The sequence below is a fragment of the Mus musculus genome, chromosome 1, assembly GCF_000001635.26.
Source record: "Mus musculus strain C57BL/6J chromosome 1, GRCm38.p6 C57BL/6J".
NCBI lineage: Eukaryota > Metazoa > Chordata > Mammalia > Rodentia > Muridae > Mus > Mus musculus.
Genome location: NC_000067.6, coordinates 52,155,311 through 52,175,963, shown reverse-complemented (window position 1 = coordinate 52,175,963; position 20,653 = coordinate 52,155,311). Strand labels below are relative to the sequence as shown.

At 45.0% G+C, this 20,653-nt stretch overlaps 2 protein-coding genes across 12 annotated transcripts in view; one reads left to right on the top strand and one right to left on the bottom strand.

Moving 5' to 3' along the window:
- Gls (glutaminase) overlaps window positions 1-12,515 on the top strand; it is a 71,561-nt gene extending 59,046 nt beyond the window's left edge. For 3 of the 5 annotated variants that reach the window (XM_006495702.2, XM_006495703.4, XM_017316236.1), the window contains 4 exons: window positions 7,006-7,067; window positions 7,403-7,479; window positions 7,565-7,628; window positions 9,650-11,434. In XM_006495702.2, the coding sequence (XP_006495765.1) occupies window positions 7,006-7,067; window positions 7,403-7,479; window positions 7,565-7,628; window positions 9,650-9,806 (360 nt within the window). In that variant the 3' untranslated portion in view covers window positions 9,807-11,434. Of the gene's footprint in view, window positions 1-7,005; window positions 7,068-7,402; window positions 7,480-7,564; window positions 7,629-9,649 lie in introns of all 5 variants that reach the window. The other 2 variants (XR_001781161.2, NM_001081081.2) reach the window with 1 other exon arrangement.
- Window positions 12,516-14,098: 1,583 nt separating this feature from the next.
- Stat1 (signal transducer and activator of transcription 1) overlaps window positions 14,099-20,653 on the bottom strand; it is a 42,428-nt gene continuing 35,873 nt past the window's right edge. For 4 of the 7 annotated variants that reach the window (NM_009283.4, NM_001357627.1, NM_001205314.1 and 1 more), the window contains exons 24-25: window positions 19,882-19,981; window positions 14,099-16,681 (exon numbers count right to left, since the gene is read on the bottom strand). In NM_009283.4, coding sequence (NP_033309.3) covers window positions 16,667-16,681; window positions 19,882-19,981 — 115 coding nt within the window. In that variant the 3' untranslated portion in view covers window positions 14,099-16,666. The remainder of the gene's footprint in view (window positions 16,682-19,881; window positions 19,982-20,653) is intronic. The other 3 variants (XM_017319463.2, XM_030252467.1, XM_017319464.2) reach the window with 1 other exon arrangement.

The following is a 20,653-nucleotide window of genomic DNA, read 5'->3' as shown; positions in this document are numbered from 1 at the left end:
ACTTAATACTCAAGTCCTTGATGAGCTAAGGAGAGCATGTGCTTTATTTCTTTGGTTGGTTGGTGTTTAGTTGTTGTTTATTTTTGTAATGACATTAGTAACCTCAATATTTTGTTTAAGCTGGTAGTCTTGTTTTTTAGCAAGGCTTTTTAGATTACACGTTACTGAGAAATGTTGAGTGAGACTTCTACAACAAAATAGGATATGCAGTCATGATGGTTTATTTAACAGGTGAAGTATCCATTTGTGCACCTGATACTGCAGGGAGCAGAAATGGAGAACAGGCTGGTCAGGCAGGACAGCTTTTCAGTTACCTACTTAAGTTTTAAATTAAAACCATTGTAATAGAGCTGGGTAAGCCTTAGCGTGGATACAAACTAAGGAAAAGAAATCACGGGACCCAGTTTCCAGCTGGCAATAGAGGTGGAAAACAAGCTTGGGATAAAAGTGAAACCAGTGACCCAGTCCCGCTCCAACTCTCCCATCTCCCTCCCTCCCCGGATTTAGCAAAGTTCCCTTAGGAATTAGAACTCAATTGTTCGATTTCCTTCTCACCTTTGCTTATGAATCTGAGGTCTGTCAAGGCCTAGAACCCCTGTGGTTAAGTACAGACTGAGAACACAGATACCCTGGGTCTGTGCCTGGTTACTCATCGGTGTCATGTAACCTTAACCTAGGCTCTTAATCTCAGCAGCAACTAATAAATAGAACATAGCCATCTACATATTTTATATCTGGCCTGTCAAAACTTCAAAAGTAAATAAATGCTGAATTTCTCATAATTAACCTACTACAAACGCAACATGATTCATACAGGTGCAGTTAGGAGAGTAGGTATCTGGGAAACAAGTCACAGTTGAGCTTGTAAAGTTCAAATAAGAGGTGGAAGATGTTATGATGATAGATTTAGTAAGCTTAATAATATACACACACTACACTATTAGCTATTGCAGAAAGAGTATGATTTTGGCATTCTAAGCCAGGTGAACTGAGGTGAAGTATAACATCTTTGTCCTACAGTTGTCATGACTTTGTACATGATTTGATAAGGAAAACGTAGTACTAGAAACTTTGTAAGACAAGGGAACTCTCAGCTTTTTTTTTTTAATTTACATTTTCAAATGTTATCCCTTTCCTGGTTTTCCCTCTGTAAACTCCTTATCCCATCCCCTTTGCCCTGCTTCTATAAGGGTGCTCCCCACCCACCTACTCACTCCCACCTCACCGCCCTAGCATTCCTCTACACTGGGGCATCAAGCCTTCACAGGACCAAGGGGCTCCTCTCCCATTGATGCCAGGTAAGGCCCCTTCAGCTCCTTCAGTCCTTCCCCTAACTCCTCCATTGGGGTCCCTGTGCTCAGTCCAATGGTTGGCTGTGAGCATCTGCATCTGCATCTGCATCTGCATTGGTCAGGATCTGGCAGAGCTTCACAAGAGTCAGCTGTATCAGGCTGTATCCTGTCAGCAAGCACTTGGCATTTGTCTGGGTTTGGTGTCTGCATATGGGATGGATCCCCAGGTGGGGCAGTCTCTAGATGGCCTTTCCTTCAGTGTCTGCTCCACTCCTGTATTTCCTTTAGACAGGAGCAGTTCTGGGTTAAAATTTTGGAAATAGGTGGGTGATCCTATCCCTCAAAGTGGGGGGAGGGGATGCTTAATCTCTGGATAAGGTCTCCACAGGTTCTCCCTCCCCTTTGTGGGGTATTTCAATTAATGTCATTCCCCTGAGGTCCTGGGAGGCTCATGCTTTCCTGGCATCTGGAACTATCTGATTGTTACCCCAGTTCCCCATCCCCCATTGCTACACACCTCTGTTCAATTTCCTGACTCTCTGTACATCTCTATCTCCTTCCATACCTGATTCTTCCCCCTTTCCCCCTCCCCGTCTTCTCTTCCTCCCAAGTCCCTCCCACCCTCTACTTCCCTTGATTATTTTGTTCCCCCTTCTAAGTAGGACTGAAGCATCCACATTTGGTCTTCCTTCCTCTTGAACTTCATATGATCTGTGAATTGTATCGTGGGTATTCCATGCTCTTTGCCTAATAGCCACTCATCAGTGAGTACAAACCATGTGTGGTCTTTTGTGACTGGGTTCCTCACTCAAGATGATATTTTTGGGATCCATCCATTTGCCTGTAAATTTCATGAATTTTTTTAAATAGCTCATAATTTTAATGAGTAGTAGTATCCCATTGTGTAAATGTACCACATTTTCTGTATCCATTCCTCTGTTGAAGGACATCAGAGTTGTTTCCAGCTTCTGGCTATTATAAATATGGCTGCTATAAACATAGTGAAACATGTGTCCTTATTACATGTTGGAGCATCTTCTGAGTATATGCCCAGGAGTGGTATAGCTAGGTCCTCATGTAGTACTATGTCCAATTTTCTCTATAAAGTTTTGATGGAAACATGCCCCAATGGAATTTTTCACTTTGGGAAGGTATACATTAAACCTTAGAACCCTCGATCTGATCTACAGAGCTCCTGTCCCTGCCATGTTTGGTCTCTGTTTCTGTGTTTCTAAGGATTCCGAGTAGGTTTTATACCTCTGGCTGTTATTGTTACCCCCCTATTTATTTTTTGGACCTCTAGTGTCAAGAGGAGAATTGGGAAAGAGCTTCTATAACTGTTAGGAGGCCCACATCCTTTGCAGGGTTGGCCCAACAGTACCTGGAGCTGTCCCTCTCCTTTATCGACACTACCATGTACCTCTAGGGGACATTTCAGTTTCACTGAACCAAACAGGAAATGCTACCGTTTAGTAAATGGGATACTACGCTTTTGGAGTTGTTTCATTTTGTTTCTTGGTACCTAAAGCTCATTACTTAATTTATATAAACTAAAACGTAGGGTATAGGATGTGGATGGCACATCAGTGTAGTCCCAGGATCCTACAGCTGAGTGGGAAGCTCTGAGTTCAAAGCCAGCCAGGGCTTTAAAATAGGGAAAGTGTGTCTGAAATAAAGAGGAATTTGTGATGTATTGTTAAGTGGTACCCAGGCATGTGATACCTTCTAGTGCCTTCTGTCTTGAAGAGAGACACTTTGTGATTAAACTTTTTCTACTGGTTTGAACCAAATTTAGGCCTTTTGTTTTCAATGAGAATAATAATAAACTTGCATGGTTAGTTCCCCTCTAGTAATTTTTGTTAAGTTAATGTCCCTCCTGTTCATCACAAAGCTAGCTGTTGTGCTCAGTGCTTTCTCATTTAACTTGTTTTTATCTCTGAACGGAAGCATGCTTGAAGATTGTTAGTAAAACTTAAAAACTAGCTTAAAAAATTTCAGCATTTTTTTTCTTTTGTCAATGATTAAGTGACTAAGCAAGGAACACAAACTGCCTTCAAAGATGTGTGATCTAAATTCAGAATTTTAAAAGGCAAGGCCTGGCAGAACATCTTCCTCAGATGTTCAGTCCCCAGCACTGAAAAAGCAAACAAACAAACAAACAAACAAACAGAATCCAGAACACAGGCTGGTAGTTCATATAGATGGTTACCAAAACAGACTACTTAGAAAAAGTTAACATTTTAGGACTAAGGGTATATGGTATATGGGTATATATCTTCTGTGATGGGGGACGTAAAATACAAAGTGAATATATGTGGTGGTGCCATAAGGAGGTATATGTAGGAGATTACTTCCGGTCACATACTGTATTAATGTTCCCAGAGGGAACTAGGACATCTCATTGAGAAGTGGATAGAGGGACCATACCTTGACGAAGCCTGCACTGTGGCTGAGGAGCAGAGTGTGTATTCGGGTTGTTTGTAGAGAAAGACATCTAATGATGGGTCCTGGTACAAGCTGTGGCAGAGCAGGTAGGACTGTGAATGGGTTAAGTAAGGAGAATAGAGACACCTAGACAAGCAGGCACAGAAACAAGGGCTCAGTGAGTGAGACCAACTCAGTTGTGCCAAAATCAGGGGAGGAAAAACAGATTAGCAAAACCAAAAAACCCTAAATGCTGGGCACTGATGGCATGAAATGCTTGATTCTGTGAAAAATGCTCACTTATTCAGTATTACTGTAACATACACAGCGGCCACACAGGTTACAGTCAGGAAAGAAAACACAAGATTTCCGCTCATATTAATGGGACAAAGATGATAAATAAGTTGGGGGCCATAAAATCGTTTCCCTCGGAAGACTAATCAAAGAGCTAAGCAGTGAAGGGAAGGCAGTGTCTAAGGCTGTAGTAGTTGACCTGTAAGGTGAAGGAGTGCCTCACTGGGGGAAGTGGACTTTGAATGCAAAGTGAGCAAAAGCTTGGTGGGGTAAGAATTGATAGGGATGACATGCAGAGTCACCAAGGATTAGAACGTTTGTGTTCTGCGTGGCATGGTACAGCTGAATTCTCGGTATGGTGGGAGGTGCCAGAGAATAGCCTGCCATTTCAGTTTCCTGTGGCAGCAGTCAAACAGGCTGTCACAATCCTCCACTTCAGATAAGGCTGTGACCTAGATACGCTACAGCAGTAGTGATGGATAATCAAAAGTGGTGGCTTTGTAAATGTTTTACGGGATTAATCACATAAGCTAGATGTGGGTTATCGGAGGCTTCTCCTTCGGTAGGTGCACTATGTAGAACACTTAGGTGGGAGGGGCACCTGCTGTACCCTCCTGGGTTTCAGCCGTCCATCCCTGGGGGGAGTGGGGGAGGGAGTCAACCAGCAAATGCAGCAACTCTGACTTCCAGGGTCCAGAATGAACAAATGCTGAATTCTGGCTCACAAACTAAGAGAGCCTGGGGGAGAGAGAGGCCGCACAAACACAAACCCATTTGGACATGAGTAAGTCATGTCTCTGATGTGGAATGTCAGCTGGGTAGCCTGGTGGAGTCAATAGTTACAAAGCAGGAACAGACCTTGGATGTTAAAGGTCTAGAGTGGGAAGTCATTCTCCCTGGAAGAACCAATGAACCCTATGAGGGATGCTGTGCTAAAACCGAGGCTGCTGACAGTCTTTGGAGTGCAGCGAGGTCATGGAGAGTGTGCCCAGCGGTCAACACAAGGTGTTCAGGGTGCTGCAGTTTCATGGGAGGAGTCATGAGAGGCCAGGCAGAGGAGCTTGCGGAGTACCGAGTACCGTTAGGATGTGCAGGTGATTCTTGGGGAAATAAAAGGCACAGCCAGAAAGTACCTCCTAAAAGGGGAAACTTCGGGGTAAGATAATGGGTTTTTCTGTGTGTTATGGCAGACAGAAGTGAAGCAGGAGAATGTAGAAGATGCTAGAAGCAAAGACCCTAGCAGCAAGGCAGCAGTCTGGAAGACTGCCTGCCTAAGTGCTGAAGGAAGGACCCGGGAATAAGGCTGGTCTGAGGCAGGAGCAAAGGAAGAGGAGGAGATGGTATTTTGCTTAAGAGTATAGGGAGTTGTGAAGATGGGTTTATATGATGTGTAGTTTTAACCAGGGTCAGCAGGGAGTTCTTTAACCTGGGCTTTGCCTGCAGAAAGTATAAAGGGAACAAATGGGAAAGAGAAACGGTGACCGACAGTGAGAAGTTGGTGATTTCTAACAGGGGATCAGTCTCATGTTGACTACAGAGGAGAAGGGAATGACACCTGGTCCTGGGCTGGAGAGATGGCTGCTCCATGCAGAGCACTTCCTGCTCTTGCAGAAGACCCAGTTCACAGCACCCTTGTGGGCGACTCACCCAGGCTCTCTTATCCTCCCGCCTGCCATCCCCCACCCCTACCCCCGCTCCAGTGAATCCAGTGCCCTCTTCTGGACACATCAGGCACTGCATTCATGAGTGGTGGCTCATAACCCAGCCCAGCTGTCAGTCATTGAGACTAACTGAACCTGTTTTTATCACCCTTGCCTGAAGTCAAACAACTAGAAATGATTTGTCATGCTTTTAGAGTCTTCACAGCAAAAGCCCACCCTCCTCCCATAGCTCTGGAGCAGCGCAGGCTCAGAGGCTGGCAGGAGCAGGCAGTGGGGATGATGGGGGGTTTTTGTATCAGGCATGGACTTCTGAGGTGATATCAGTCCTCAAATTCCCATATGCCCATGACTCTCCAATAGGGGAATTTAATATTTTAAGAACATATCTAATCATAGGGTCCTTTTCATGGAGAATCTTTTGGGCTAGTTTGTAGGATACATTTTCAATGCTAAGTCAGAGATATTCAGCAGTGTTCAGCACTCAGCCTTAAAGTTCGCAGGCTGTGGGAAGGGGAGCCATAACGTGAAGGCAACGTCAGGTTTTAGGTCTAGAGGGAAGCAGTCACAGAACTGGGATAAACTGTGCCCCAGTTAGACTAATGTGTCTACCACAGAGTCCCATCAGAGAGAATGCTGACACTGCAGGGTGCAAACTTGGCAGTCTATGATGTCTGGGCTTTCGATAAACAGGGATGGGTAGTCCAAATGAAAAGTCAAAACTGAGTATCTTAGAATAACTAGCCTCTTCCACTTAACTATAAAATGAGTAGGTAACTATCAAAAGCAGATTCACCTTATGCCTTGGCGCACACTATAGCCAGAACCTACCCTTTCTGCAGTGTCATATGGTCTGAGCATGCCCTAGTTTACACCAGTCACCCGGGCAATAGTCAAGACTCCCCAATGAAGAGCAGCTTTGCTCTTAAGTTTACGTTGATGCACAAGGAAGTCAGTGGAGACAATGGTGGAGATGGCAGGGATGAGACATGTATGTAGCCTGAGTTAGTTTTAGTACGTGATATGACTTTTACCCATGTAGACTTGTTTAATGTAGTGAGACATACTATATGAGGTTTTTAGAGAACTTCTAGTTTTCTTCACTGCCGATGTCAGTGTTATGAGCTTCCACTCTGTGTTAATATTCTAGCCTCTTCCCACATGTATCTTATACTTTATTTTCTATCCGTCTTGGCTAAGGGCGTGTGTGTTTTTTAGATGTGTGCCTAGGATAACATCTCATCAATCCAGCTGAAGTCTTCAAAGCACATGAAAACTATACGGCAATGGCCTCATTTGCTTTCTCCCACAAATATCTGTCTTGTCTTTGTCCATAGGTGAAGTCGGTGATAAACCTTCTGTTTGCCGCATACACTGGAGATGTGTCTGCCCTCCGAAGGTATGCGGGCAGGGTGGAGACACTGACTTTTGGTGTTTGAAGGTACACTGAAACATGTAGTTTTACTGTAGGCCTTTTGCCCTTTTAATCGAGCTGCACCACTATTTTAAGAATCGTTTAAATAATAATGTGATGAAATTTAGTTCTGGGAGAGACAGCTGTTTATCTTCCTCCACAGTAGCACAGCTAAGGAAGAGTGGTCACACGGCATTTACCCCAATCTGGTAGCACAGGGAACCTAAATGAGAGGCCTACATTGGACAGATGGAGCAAATGCTACCATTGACCTAAGCTAATCTAACGCAGTGACGAGCGAGCGATTTATGCCTTTCCAGGTTTGCTCTGTCAGCCATGGACATGGAGCAGCGGGATTATGACTCCAGAACAGCCCTCCATGTCGCAGCAGCAGAGGGTAACGCATGAGCCACTTAGAGCTTTTCCAGACCCAAATCCCACTCAAGACTAAAATACATTTTTTTGTGTTTGGGGGAATATAGGTCATGTTGAAGTTGTCAAGTTTTTGCTGGAAGCTTGCAAAGTAAACCCTTTCCCCAAGGACAGGTGAGTGTCTACATTACCACTTCCCCTAGTTGCTAAGTCACAATTTGAATACACAGACTGGAGTGTTGCTTATGTCCATGGTGTCTTACAAAGGCAACATGCGGATTTTGCTGGCTGTGTGACATCCAACTCCATCAGAGAGTGGTGTCTTGTTCAGGACTTTCAGGTTTGACGACCAATCAGCAAATATGAAGAAGACAGTCCTTCGTACTTAAAAAGAGAAAACGGGAACTCTGTTCGCAGGGAACGTTTTAACTACACAGACAACACACAAGTGTGGCCGAGTTTGTAAGGAAACTGACTTTGGTGTGCTGGGGTTGCTTCGCATTTGTTGCAGTTAGTTTCAGAAGGCTTTCTGGGAGTTGGATTTTAGATAGTCCATTGGAGGGGAGATTTGAAGGCACTAAATGGGGGGTGCGTTCTGCCTGCAGTGGGAAGGACCACCTACAACACTCTGCTCCTCTGAGCTTCCCTCCTGGCCCATGCGGCCCCTTCCTTCCCAGCCTAAGGCAGAGGGCAGTGCTAAGCATGCCACACTGCGCTCACTCCTTGGGCAGCTCATCTTTGGAATGGCTGCACCATCAGTTTAGCAGTAAGGATAGGAGCTCAGAAGAATGCCATGGACCCATCCCTAGTGCTGTTTGAGTTTGGAATGAAGCCCAAGAGCTGCAAAGTTTAGAGCAAGTTGACTATCTTCAGCTAGTTGGTTGGATTACTCAGCCTTTGTTTTAGGGACCTAAATCTTTTTGGTTCAGTTTACCAAAAAATGACAAGTTTTGTTATAACTGAAATTTGTTAGCAATTTTGTGAGGTGGTAACATGTTGGCTCTCTCTCCATTCCTCTGGTTATTAAAAGGAATGACTGCAGTAAGCTATGCGGCAGTCCAGACACGAAGCTACGTGTTTCCCCCATCATGCAGGATCAGTATGGCCCATATTACAGAACAGCAGGAGCAAAGCACTGTATTCGTTGCAGGTGGAATTTTCATTGTGTCATGGAAGAAATGTAAAGATGACCTGGCAGTTTCCCCAGAAGCTGACACAAATACTTGATCATGTTAGGCTCCCTAATGAAAAGCCACACACACACGGCAGGGAAAATCAGTAGCCGCCTCTTGAGAAACAGAGATGTGTAAAGTTTCTGACTTACCTGATTTTTAAAATGAAGAGCAGGCTACCAGGAACCTTTCAGATGTGAAATTAAGCACTTTCTGTTTGGCTTCGCATTGTGACCTATTAATTAGGTGAAAGGTTCTGGGCAGACGCAGGATGATGGAAAGAAGCAAAAGCAGGGCGGTGGGATGGGAACTGGGGCCAGGAGCCAATGGAGAGGAGAGGAGCCAGCAGGGGCTGCTGAGTGGACAGGCTCCACGGGCTGTGAGGACCCAGCGGCTGAGCAGCAAGCCTGGCCTTTTCTGGGGCTTTTACAATGCCGCCCGCGCCTTTCCACAGACCTCAGCTGCTCACTGCTGGAGCACACCAGTGCAGACTAGGAGTTCTGATCGGGCAGTGGGCCGGGTACGCCCACGGCTTCCTTCCCTTACTTGCTGTGATGAAAGGGTCACTTCCTCTGGGCGCAGCTTGTTCATCTAACATGCATTTAATGCCATGAAGTTATTGGAAACCTGGAAGACTTCTGGCTTGCTGTAACTTTTGAATGCGCAGGGACATAAGCTTCCTGTGACAGGTTAGGATGATGTTACACTACCTGGTTTGTAAATACCGGTCAACAGTAGACTTGGCTTCCAAAGGCCCCTCTTTTAGCATTTGGATGAGGAAACAGAATTTTTCATAGAACGCATTCCATTATCCTCATTATCAAGATGTCTCTCTCACACCAGTGTCTGAACTCTAAGAACTTTTTTGTGTGTTTTGGGGGGTGGGGGAGTCTCACTTGTAATACTGCTAAAGTATAGATGAACGTCAACAGCCGTGGAGCTTGGATGGAAAACCTGGGGGTGCCGGAGCACTGTCTCCGAGCAGCAGTTCCTTGACTAACGACCCTGTCTGCTGTGCTGCAGGTGGAATAATACCCCCATGGATGAAGCACTACACTTTGGACACCATGATGTTTTTAAAATCCTTCAGGAATACCAAGTTCAGTACACACCTCAAGGGGATTCTGATGATGGAAAGGGAAACCAGACTGTCCACAAGAATCTCGACGGGTTGCTATAATGGTCTGCACCCCAAGACTTCCATTACTTACCTAGTCATTGTGGAACATGACTATGGAGAGCATTGTATATTTCTATCTGGTAGTAATGTGTATTTACAACATCTGTCACTGCAGTGTTACCGGAGCTTCCTTCATTGTGCGCACACGACAAATCTGAGTTCTTTGGGAAAAAAATAGAAATGAAGCAGCCTCCCTTCATAATGTGAGCAATAGTTACCTCGTGCATTGTACAATGTGGTGTAAAAGAGTAGTTACCAATGCCAGCTGAACTGTGTGGTCTTCATGGTTTGCGTTCTGTACATTTTCAAGCCCTGGTGATGATACGCTCATATGCACTTAGGAGTGAGCTTTGTTGTACAGTCTGTCCACGGGGTCGATGCTGTTATTAGGTGAAAATAGTGTGATCTTTAAGACTTTAAATACAGATTTAGTTTTGAGTGTTTGAGAGACCACTACACTTGTATGGTTGAGTGTTTAAAATGTCTATCACCCTCACTTCAGAGTGTGACTCTTTAAATATTAAAATAGATACTAACTGTTCATAGAACAGGCCGATTCTGATTAGATTTTATCAGGGAATCTGTTAAGATATGTTTGGTGACCAAAACGTATGTGTGAATATAGTTCTAGCACTTTTAAATTTTTCCTTTCCATACAACGCTTGGGCCAGCCTCTCTGTGCTGCGTGGCTGTCGGTCCCCCTCAGCTGGGAAAGAGAGCACTGGCTCACTGTGCAGTTTTCATGTTTCCTCAGCAAGCCATCAAGCCTCACATCTCTACCATCAGAGATAGAGCTTGGCCATTTATCTAAGGAAGATGAGCCAAAATTATGACATCTAAAATAATCGTCAGTCTTAAGAGTAAAGACAGCGAAACTGCACACTTATAAGTTCTTTTCAGCTTCTACAATAAAGAAAAGTTCAGAAATGCTTTCAGTTACCAAAGTTATAACGATATATTTAGGAAAAGCTACAAATAACACTTACTTTGAATCCTGCTGTCAAATGTCTGCATCAAGATAGCACCCCTTTGTGGGAGGCCCTGAGTATCTTCTCTTCCTCTACTGCCTAACTGTTGGTGGGCTGTATCATTCAATAAGATCACTTCATTTTCAACTTAGACCCACCGTTTCTTTTTTGTTGTTTTGTTTTGTTTGGTTTGGTTTGGTTGGGTTGGGTTGTTGTTTTTGGTTTTTTCGAGACAGGGTTTCTCTGTGTAGCCCTGGCTGTCCTGGAACTCACTTTGTAGACCAGGCTGGCCTTGAACTCAGAAATCCGCCTGCCTCTGCCTCCCGAGTGCTGGGATTAAAGGTGCAAACTACCACGCCTGGCAGACCCACCATTTCTTTGCTTTGGAAAGGTAATTTATGATTAACTTAGATAATAGGTAAAAGCGACCTTACAAAAAACATAATTATCTAGGAGTCCCACATACTGGACCTACCCTATTATACCTCCAAGAGATAAAGGGTATGTTAGTGAGGACTTTTGCACACAAGTGCATGCACACTTGGCATACACACACACACACACACACACACACACACACACACACACACACGGACTTCTTGGAAACTGCTTTATGAAGAAACTGCTTTATGAAATAAGCAAAATTCTCAAGTGCACAGATACTAGCAGTTATGACAGTAATACAGCGTCTTCTGTGACCCTCACTACCTGCACTGCTTGCATCCCTGCTTTATGCCTGGTGGCACATTATTCACCCGGTAACCTCCAGCTGCTTTGATCCTGTTTCAGTCAAAGTCAGCTTCAGCCACCCCCTCCATTCCCTAGCCAGCTCCACCCTTGATGAAACTGTGGCTAATGTTCCTTCACTAGGACAGGCACCATGAGTGTGTTTCTAAGTTCCAGAGTCTGTGGGGAGGATGGTGGGTGGGCAGCCAGCCCTGTTGCTATGTTGCTTCTTCCACACCCCCTCAAGACAGGTGCATAGGTGGCACTGGGAACATCCTACGCAGGGACAACCTCCAAAATTAATGGGTGAACATGGTTTTTTTGGAATCAACTGAGATAATGCTATTTCAATAGCGGCTGGCTTTTTGTGATTCAGTAACTTAAATATTGCCAGTGACTGAGGATCCCCTCCAGTCATGGTTCTGTATATTCTTTGAGACAGGTGTTTTCATCTTCTCTCAGCTCAGTGCTGTTTTGTACAGTCTCTGTGGCTTGGTTGAGTATGCTCTTTCCTGTGCCAGGTCTTGCTCTGGCTGTTCGCTACTGGCTGATAATAACAAGGACCCTGTGTGTGTGTGAATGAGCCGCTAACTGCTACCATCTGTAAACTCCAAAGATCTGTTTGTTTTGGCTTTACAATCTTAGCTAATTTTTCTGTATCCTGGAACCATTACATGATCATGTTGCTTTGAAGATCTTTTTATGCCACTGTTTCTGCTGTCTTGGTTCTGACACCCCTGTCTGGTGATATGCTATACCCCAGTGCTGCCTACACGTGCTTTAGCTGTAGAGCTGGGTATACTGTTGATCCAGCTGTCCGTCAGGGACTTGATAACCTGATGTTTGATGTAGATCCCTGCTGGGGAGTCCACAACTATGAATGTATTTACTTCCAACATTTCCCAAAATGAAAACTATAAATTGCAAGTATTCTGGAATTGGGAAATACTTATTTTAAATGAGATCAGGTAGTGTTGCTTTTTACAGCATAATAAATATGTGTATTGAAAACAAACTATGAGAAAAAGTGTTTTCTTTTTTAATAACTAAGGTTTTCTCTGGGCTGTTGGGTTGGAAGTCTGTAGCTGGTTTACATCCAGCCTGCTGTGAGGCAGGCACATAGAATTGGGTGGGAAGTTTGGACCACAAGACCAAGATGAGAACTGAAGACCTAGCTGTGAAGGTTAGAAGTGGACAGGCTAGCTCAGTCCTCTAGAAGCTCAGACCATGCTCTTACACCATGCCATGGAAAGTATCCTTGAATGAAGACATGTTTCCACAGAGCACTGAAATCTACCTCGAGAGCTGGTCCAATCCGATCACACTGGGATCTGAGTTGCACTGGCTGGAGCTCCCCCCGAATTCTTCACATGCTTTCAATCAATACCCAAAAGCCCTGTTCTTGGCGAAACATTTCCTCTTGGGTGTAAAGTTAGCTTTTAACTCCACAGCAGTTATGTGCACGCCATACCAACCCCATCTTCATCTTATAGAAGTTATATTCCACAAAGCTGCTTGGTTTTAGGAGCTCTGTCAGGCCATCTCTATTACTGATATTTAGAATTTGAAATGGCATGTGGAATTCTAACCCATGCTTTTACTGATGAAGATGGGATCCAAGAGCGGACCACAGTATGGAACTCTTACTCCCATATTGTCTCCCTGACCCCTAACACAGAGTTACAGCTAACATCTTCACTTACGCATATTAGCTTACTCATAACTGGCTAAAGCCTCTCAGGTGAGTTTTGGGGCCAGGCATGACGGCTGCATTGTTAAGTTCTGAAACCTAAGTCAGCTCCTACCGCACACATGTTTATCTGCAGATGGAGCACACAGATAACCCCAGTAGTGAAAAGTTACATTTGTTAATATATTGATCATTCTCTTTTTGTGGTATCTTTTAGAAGGTTAGGTTGATTTTATATGAGTAAGTTCATAATCCATGGACGTTGAAGGAAATGGCCCACAGATGTACTTACTGGGTGGCACTTAGGTGCTTCTGCGTGTGAAAGGACTGAGTTCATAAGTTAGCAGGTGTGTATGTGTTTGGGGTTAGAAGAGTCTAGGCGGGGCTGGCAAGATGGCTCAGTGGTTAAGAGCGCCGACTGCTCTTCCAAAGTTCCCGAGTTCAAATCCCAGCAACCACATGGTGGCTCACAACCATCCGTAACAAAATCTGATGCCATCTTCTGGAGTGTCTGAAGACAGCTACAGTGTACACACATATAATAAATAAATAAATAAATAAATCTAAAAAAAAAAGAGAGTCTAGGCTTAGTAGTCATTAAGGCCATTGTTTTTTGCATTTGTGTGTGTATGTCCATGTGAGTGCCTGGTGCCCATGGAGGTCAGAAGAAGGCATCAGATCCCCTGGAGCAGGAGTTATAAATGATTGTGAGCCACCGTGAATCCTTGTGGGTGCGGGACTGCTGAGCCTGAATCTACTGCAAGAGCAACAAGTGCTCTGAGCTGCTGACCCAGCTCCCCAGCTCCCTTTTGGCTGTTTTTGCTTCACAAGATCCCTACAAAGCTTTCATGGGTAAAGTGACTATGTTGAGCATATGGCCCAGTGTCTTAGAACATCTTACGCTTACAACTGTGAGGCATTTCTTTTATTAGTGCCTTCAACGCATCTAGAATAGTGCCTGGTGCAAGGCAGGCACTGAACATATTTGAGGAACAAATGAATGAATCTTAAACAAAAGATGCCTTCAGATAAATAATGCCCTCGGGATGAAGGACAGCCTCCCAGCTCCCAGAGTAGGTAAAAGAATTTTCTAAATCCTTTCCAGCTTTGTCTGATGCCTCCCTGAGGCAGACAGATGCCACAGGTTTGTTCTGTTTACTGAGACATGCCTTCATTCCACAGTAGTCTCCAAGCAGTCAATGGAGTCCACTTTAAGCTCTGCCGCCTCAGGAAGTCCCTAGATCAGCTTATCCCAAGTGCTACATATATGCTCTGTACTTAGAAAATGCCATCCTCGTCATACTTAAGCTAGGACATGCTTGGTGACGTCTAACAGGCAGCTACCTGAAAGTGTAAGTGGATGTCTTGCCCTGACTTGGATGTGATCCCATGGAGCCCTGCCGGCCTTGAATGACTAAACGCCTGATCCCCAGGCCTCTACCTCAGAGAGGCCTCACCGCTGGGCCTGCCCGCTGACCTACCTTAAACTGCCATAGTTCCTGTGTCTGCAGTAGAGTAAGCAAGGGTGACACTTGGGAAATATCGGTCTTCCTTTAAAATAGGACCCATAGGCGTCCCAAGAGATGGTTCAGCAGTTAAAAGCACTGGCTGTTCTTCCAGAGGCCCTGAGTTCAAATCCCAGCACCCACATGGCAGCTCAAAATTGCATCTGACTGTGATCCCATTTGACTGTAGTCTCATGGGACCCAGTGCTCTCTTCTGGTGTCCATACATTCAGATAAAACACCCATATACATAAAATATATACCTAAACAAGTCTTTTTTAAAAAGCGCTTAAAATAGGACTGATACATACATGAGATATATATTAAACCAACTCATAACACTAGACATTTTAAATATCTTTATATTAAATAATAATAGGAAATTAACATAATTTCAACATTTCTTAAAGTCTCACCTAGTTCAACAGAATGAAATTGTAACAAACTGTTTCAACAGACAACAGTATATAAGCAATGGTTAGGTCTCAGCATTTAGAAACAACTTTTTAAATGTTTTGTTTCTTGGTCATTTCATTTTGGCATGGAAAAGAGAGGAGGCAGGCCTCTGCGTCCCTGTTTTCCCTAAGGACTGTGCACACTTACCGTGGTTCACACCTGCACTCGGGGTGTAAGGTGGGCTGATCTTCACCAAAGTGAAACAGTATTATGGGGCAGCACTGTAGGTGCAGCTGCGCAGCAGTCTGTGAAAGCTGGCCCAGAAGAACCAACCCACGACCAGAACCATCAGGCTGTGATCACACACGTGCCACAAAACATCATCCCTCAAAACGGTGACAAAACACAAGACAGGCCATTTGTGAATGTAGTTGTCAAAAAACCACATTCATCAGTAACAGTGGTTCTCATGCATTTATAGGGAGTTCTTTAAAGTTATCTCACCAGGCATTGGTGGTGCACACCTTTAATCCCAGCACTCGGGAGGCAGAGACAGGCGGATTTCTGAGTTCCAGGCCAGCCTGATCTACAGAGTGAGTTCCAGAATAGCCAGGGCTACACAGAGAAACCCTGTCTCGAAAAAAAAATAATAAAATTATCTGATACTCATATTTGGCTAAGGATTCAAGAAGTCACTGCTTTCTCCAAGTTTATGGCTAATTAAGACAACCAGCTAAAACCGATAAGTTCAGCCCACTAAAAAACATGAGTTCACCTATATCTAATTTTAGTTAAAAAAAAAGAAAAATTGCTTTAAGAAAGCTGGCCCCCTTAATGGATGTGCAAAGACAATTTTATTCAATCCATGACCAAAAAGACAACAAAAACCCTTTAACTTGATGGAGTACTCATGAAAATGGTCTTACTTCTGTTGGTGTTTAGTTTTGTGTAGCCATTGCCACCAACAAAGCTAGTCCCTGAGGAGAGCAACCATGCCTTGGCAGAAGCTGCAGTAAGGAGCACGGTTGTTTTCTTCCCACTCACATGAAGGATGCCCACTATAGTTTGATAGAGCATTGGATCTAAAGTTGACTTTGAACTGTGCCATATGTAAAACAGTGGAAGACTTCCGGCCATCCAGGAGAGGGGAAGTGCCAATGTCTCCCGGGACAGAAACATTCCTCCATCAAGAAGGCCCCTCCCCCATAAGTATGTCTCTTTCCAGTGATGTGCAGCACTTGGGCACTGATTACAGACCATTACTAAAGTGACCGTTCTCCTCACCTTGCCCCAAATACTCGCACTCTAGTCCTGGTGCTTGGGTGGATCTCTTGGTCTTTGTTTACAAAATCCATTTTGTGTTAAGTGACTTTCCATTTCACCTTCAGTAAGATGCATGAAGTCCTTCAGAGTAACAGGTTTCTAATTAGAGAAATATCCACTTTCTACCAGCAGTGCTCAGCAAATGTGATGCTCTTTCTTTCTTGCATTTCCCTAGAAATACTGCATATGAAGGAACAGTAGCAGGAAGGAATCACAGATGGGAAAAAAATGTCGCCAGAGAGAAATTCGTGTTTATACTGTGCTCATCTGCAAGAGACAGAATGTAGGTAGGTTCAGTACACGGACTTTGGGACATGTGATTCATGCATTTCACACCATTGCCCTCCCTAGAATAGCGAGCAGGAGAATGCCCCCTACAGCAAACCACCACCATGGAACCAGAAGGGCTAGTGCGTCCTCTCATTCTTCTGGAACTAATCAGGGCCTTTTACACCACCTAAACTGATGGGTTATTACTGTCTGGCCTCCTGGATTAATGCTGTGACTCATCCCAGACACACTATATAAAGCTTTCTGCTGTTATGCAAGTCTGGGGACAGCAGCACGGCAATTCGGCTCATTCAAAACGGTGTGAGGAAATGCTGAGCCATGTGCCGGGGTGGGGGGGGGGTGCGGGGGGAGGGAATTGATGACCTTCCCTTAAAGGCCACTGAGTAAGCAAACTAAGCAAAGCCAGTGTTTCAGACGTGGGCCAGTAAATCAGAAGTAAAATCACTGTCAAGCGCCTCAGCTCCCTCCCTAGTCTGCGAGCTGCCCTGGATACAGGAGTCAGCAAAGTGTTCCTCATAGAACACTGGCCTGCCCCTGACTCTGACTTCCATGTTGGTGCAGTTCCAGATGTCTTAGAGGTGGCTCTGTTCCTCGGCGGGCCGCTCTGAAGGCATTTCTGACCCAGCTGTTGCAGGGTATGGGCATGTGTGTGCTATTGGCATCAGGTATTCTAGAGAGTAGAGGCCAGGGTGCTGCTAAACGTCCTTCAGGGTATAGGACAGCACCACAGTGGAGAATTCTGTAACCCTTGAGTGCCCCAACACAAACACACCGCTAGATTGCAAAGAAAGCCTCTTGAGTTTTAGGAAAGCAATTTTAGACTGAAAAGCATGTTGAAGGGTTTGCCTCCAGTTGCAGTGTGGCCGATGGCACCATTCTATAAAATGGTGTACTGTAGAAGCAGGGGAGAAGAGGAGAGAGAGATGAACACAACCTGCACCCATATCCTCTAACTATGTGACTGGCTTACTAACCTCTGTTAACCTCAAGTTCTTCATGTGCGAAGTTGGCTAACAGTGCCTAACACATAAGGTCTGGTCAAAGTATAAAGTCTGAAAGCATGTATAAAATGTCCAATACAACAGAAGAAAAATAGTAGACAATCTGTTAATATGAGCTCTGGGCAAAGGCCTCTAGGAAAGTAGGCTAGGTCTATTCCAGTCCATAGGGACTTGTATGGAAATGTTAGACTAAATAAATACCCAAGTCATATTACAGAGAGCAGCGCTGGTATACTGGCCCTCGTGCACAATTCCTCTGGAGCCTGAGAGCCAAGGCTGGACCAACCATCAACCCTGACTACCTTTTTAGCCCATGGGCCACCTCCACCTCAGAGCACACAACTAATTCCATTTGCTTATTTTGTGACAGAGGATGTAGCCCTGTGTGGCCTCCACCAGGAGACCTTCCTGTCTCAGCCTCCTGACTGCCTGGATTACAGACAGAGTCATCTCACTTAGCTCATATGCTATAATTCCAAAAGCAAATGTTGGACAGAAGTCAAGAATAAGCTCGAGGACAGAGCACATCGTGGTGGCGTTACGGTGACTTGACAGGCCCATCTCATTCTTCCCTGGTCTAAGAGTAGGGCCCCTGCTAGAGCCCCTGAGATTGTTGGGGGTTCATCTGGAGACTACTGCGATGAGTGGACATTTGCTAATTTATTGTATCTGTATATCTTTATTCCATAGATTAAACAAAAAACCCACTGGAATAGAATAGCTACAGGGGGTGTCCAAAGACTACAAACCCGTTTCCTGGAATTTGTTTGAGGGTGTCAAAGGCCCCATGATATCACCTTCCAGCATACTGAAAGCAGCGCTCTTTGCACAAACGGAGGAACTAACAGCTTAGTTCTCTGGTCACAAACAACAATGGTGATGACAGTTAGAATGCCACACGCCAAGTTCCAGTCACAGGCTCCTCACCTTAACAGATGCAAATAGATTCTGCCTGGTGCATGGGAGAAGCTTGACAGGCATGACCTATCAATGGTGGCGATGGCGAGGTGACTTTCTGAGCAAGGATTGTAAAAGCTCACCCTGTGTTCAGGACCCTTCGATCTATTTTACATTTTCTGAATCAGGCTTTGCCATTACTCCATTTTCATAGGAGACAAATTTTTTTTTCACAGAAATAACAGGGTGCTAGGTTCCATGGACCAGAGCCTTATTTTATCAAGAAAAGAGCTATTCCGTGATCACACTAGCAAGGCTCAAGAGTCCGAAAGCTATGAGAAGGTGTTTTCTAAGAGTTTTAGTGTGCTTGGTGAGGTGAAGAACACAAAGTCACACGGGAAAAACACCCATCACTGAGGTTACACCCTAGCATGCCCCAGCACATGAACATGTACGCATGAAGCTTTACCCACCCGCTCCCAAGCCTCTCTCCCGGCCCCTCCTCTGACCTTCCCTCTCATTCCTGAACACGTTTGTGCTATGCACAGGGCACCTGGTGATGAAGAAAGGCCTGCGATAGCTAAGGGAGTTCTTTTCGAAAGCATTAGGCAAGCTTTGAAAGGTGAACTGGATTGAATTCATGTGGAAAAGAGCTTAAATTTAGGCAGCATCAGCAAGACCGCAGTCACCTGAACAAGCCTGTCCGTGGGAGGAAGAGTCCCAGGCTGAAAGGGAAACGCTGCTGTTGAATCTGCTGAGAAACAGTCTCCCAAAAGGAGATGTTTCTCTTTTGCAAACACATATTTCTATTTAGGCAGGGAGACACAGTGAGTCACTATCCGAGCCGTTCATTCTGCCCAAGTCCTTGACAGCCTCAGAGGCTGGCAGAATGAGTTTGCTCTGAGATGTGACAGAGTCGGAACTGTTCATCACCGCTCGTGTAGCCAATGTGACCGACAGGCAGCCATCCTTCCCTAAGATCAATCCTTCACTCGGGCCCAGACAGACACAGCAGCCACGGGAAAATGTCTACCTCTGAAAACAACCTCGACCCCTTAGTGTGTGAGCTTTCTGCCTAACAGCGGACAGGAATCTGAAATGCTAGGGATAAAATCCTGCTGATGAAACAGCTAGCTTACACACAAGCTTTTCTTTTAAAAAGTAAAATAAAACAAAATATAAATAAAGGCCTTCTCTGAGCTCCTCACAGCAGCCCGATGCAGTACCAGCCTGCCTCAGGCTTCCCCAAGGTGGAAATACCCCTGCCATAGTACTCACCATACTGTCAAATTCGGGGCCCACTATCCGGGACATCTCATCAAACTCCTCTGGAGACATGGGAAGCAGGTTGTCTGTGGTCTGAAGTCTAGAAGGGTGGCTGGAACAGAGAGGGGAAAGGACAGGGTCAACACCTGAGTTCTGTAGGCCGCAGTGCAAGCCGAGACACTTTCTCTATCTGAGACTGAGCGATCAGTTCGTAGTCTTATTTCAAGAAAAACGTACACTTTATAAAACATAGCTCACACAGAGTACAGCTCACGGACGGTTAATGTTCCCAGCCCGGCCCCTTGGGTAACACTAGACTTTAGAGACAGCCCTCGCCAGACGTCGCTGCTGCCTGGGGAGCCTCAGTGGGAACATGTGCGGTGGCATCCTGAGGTGGTGGACTCTCGAGGCTCACCCTGGACAGAAAAGCACCGAGAGATGTCTGGGGATCCCTCCTCCCTACCTTGAGGTCTATGCAGATAAGGCTGCTCCACAGGGTTCTACATGAAGGCTACATCCATTCACCCCCAGACAGTGCCGCAAGCAAATAACTGACAATGACTTTTCCAGCACTTTCTACCTTCTACGGAATGAAATGACAGAATCAAAGCAGGTGGAGAAAATGGACCCCAGTTCCGACTTTGGCCTTTGCTTGAAAAGAACTGCTTTCCCACTCATCAAGTTTTGGTTTTTCTTTTTTATTCATGCTTTTTTTTTTTTCAAAGTGTCAGTTTGGGAAGTCCTCACATACAACTTTGTTTCATTTTTGTTTATTGTGAGTTTG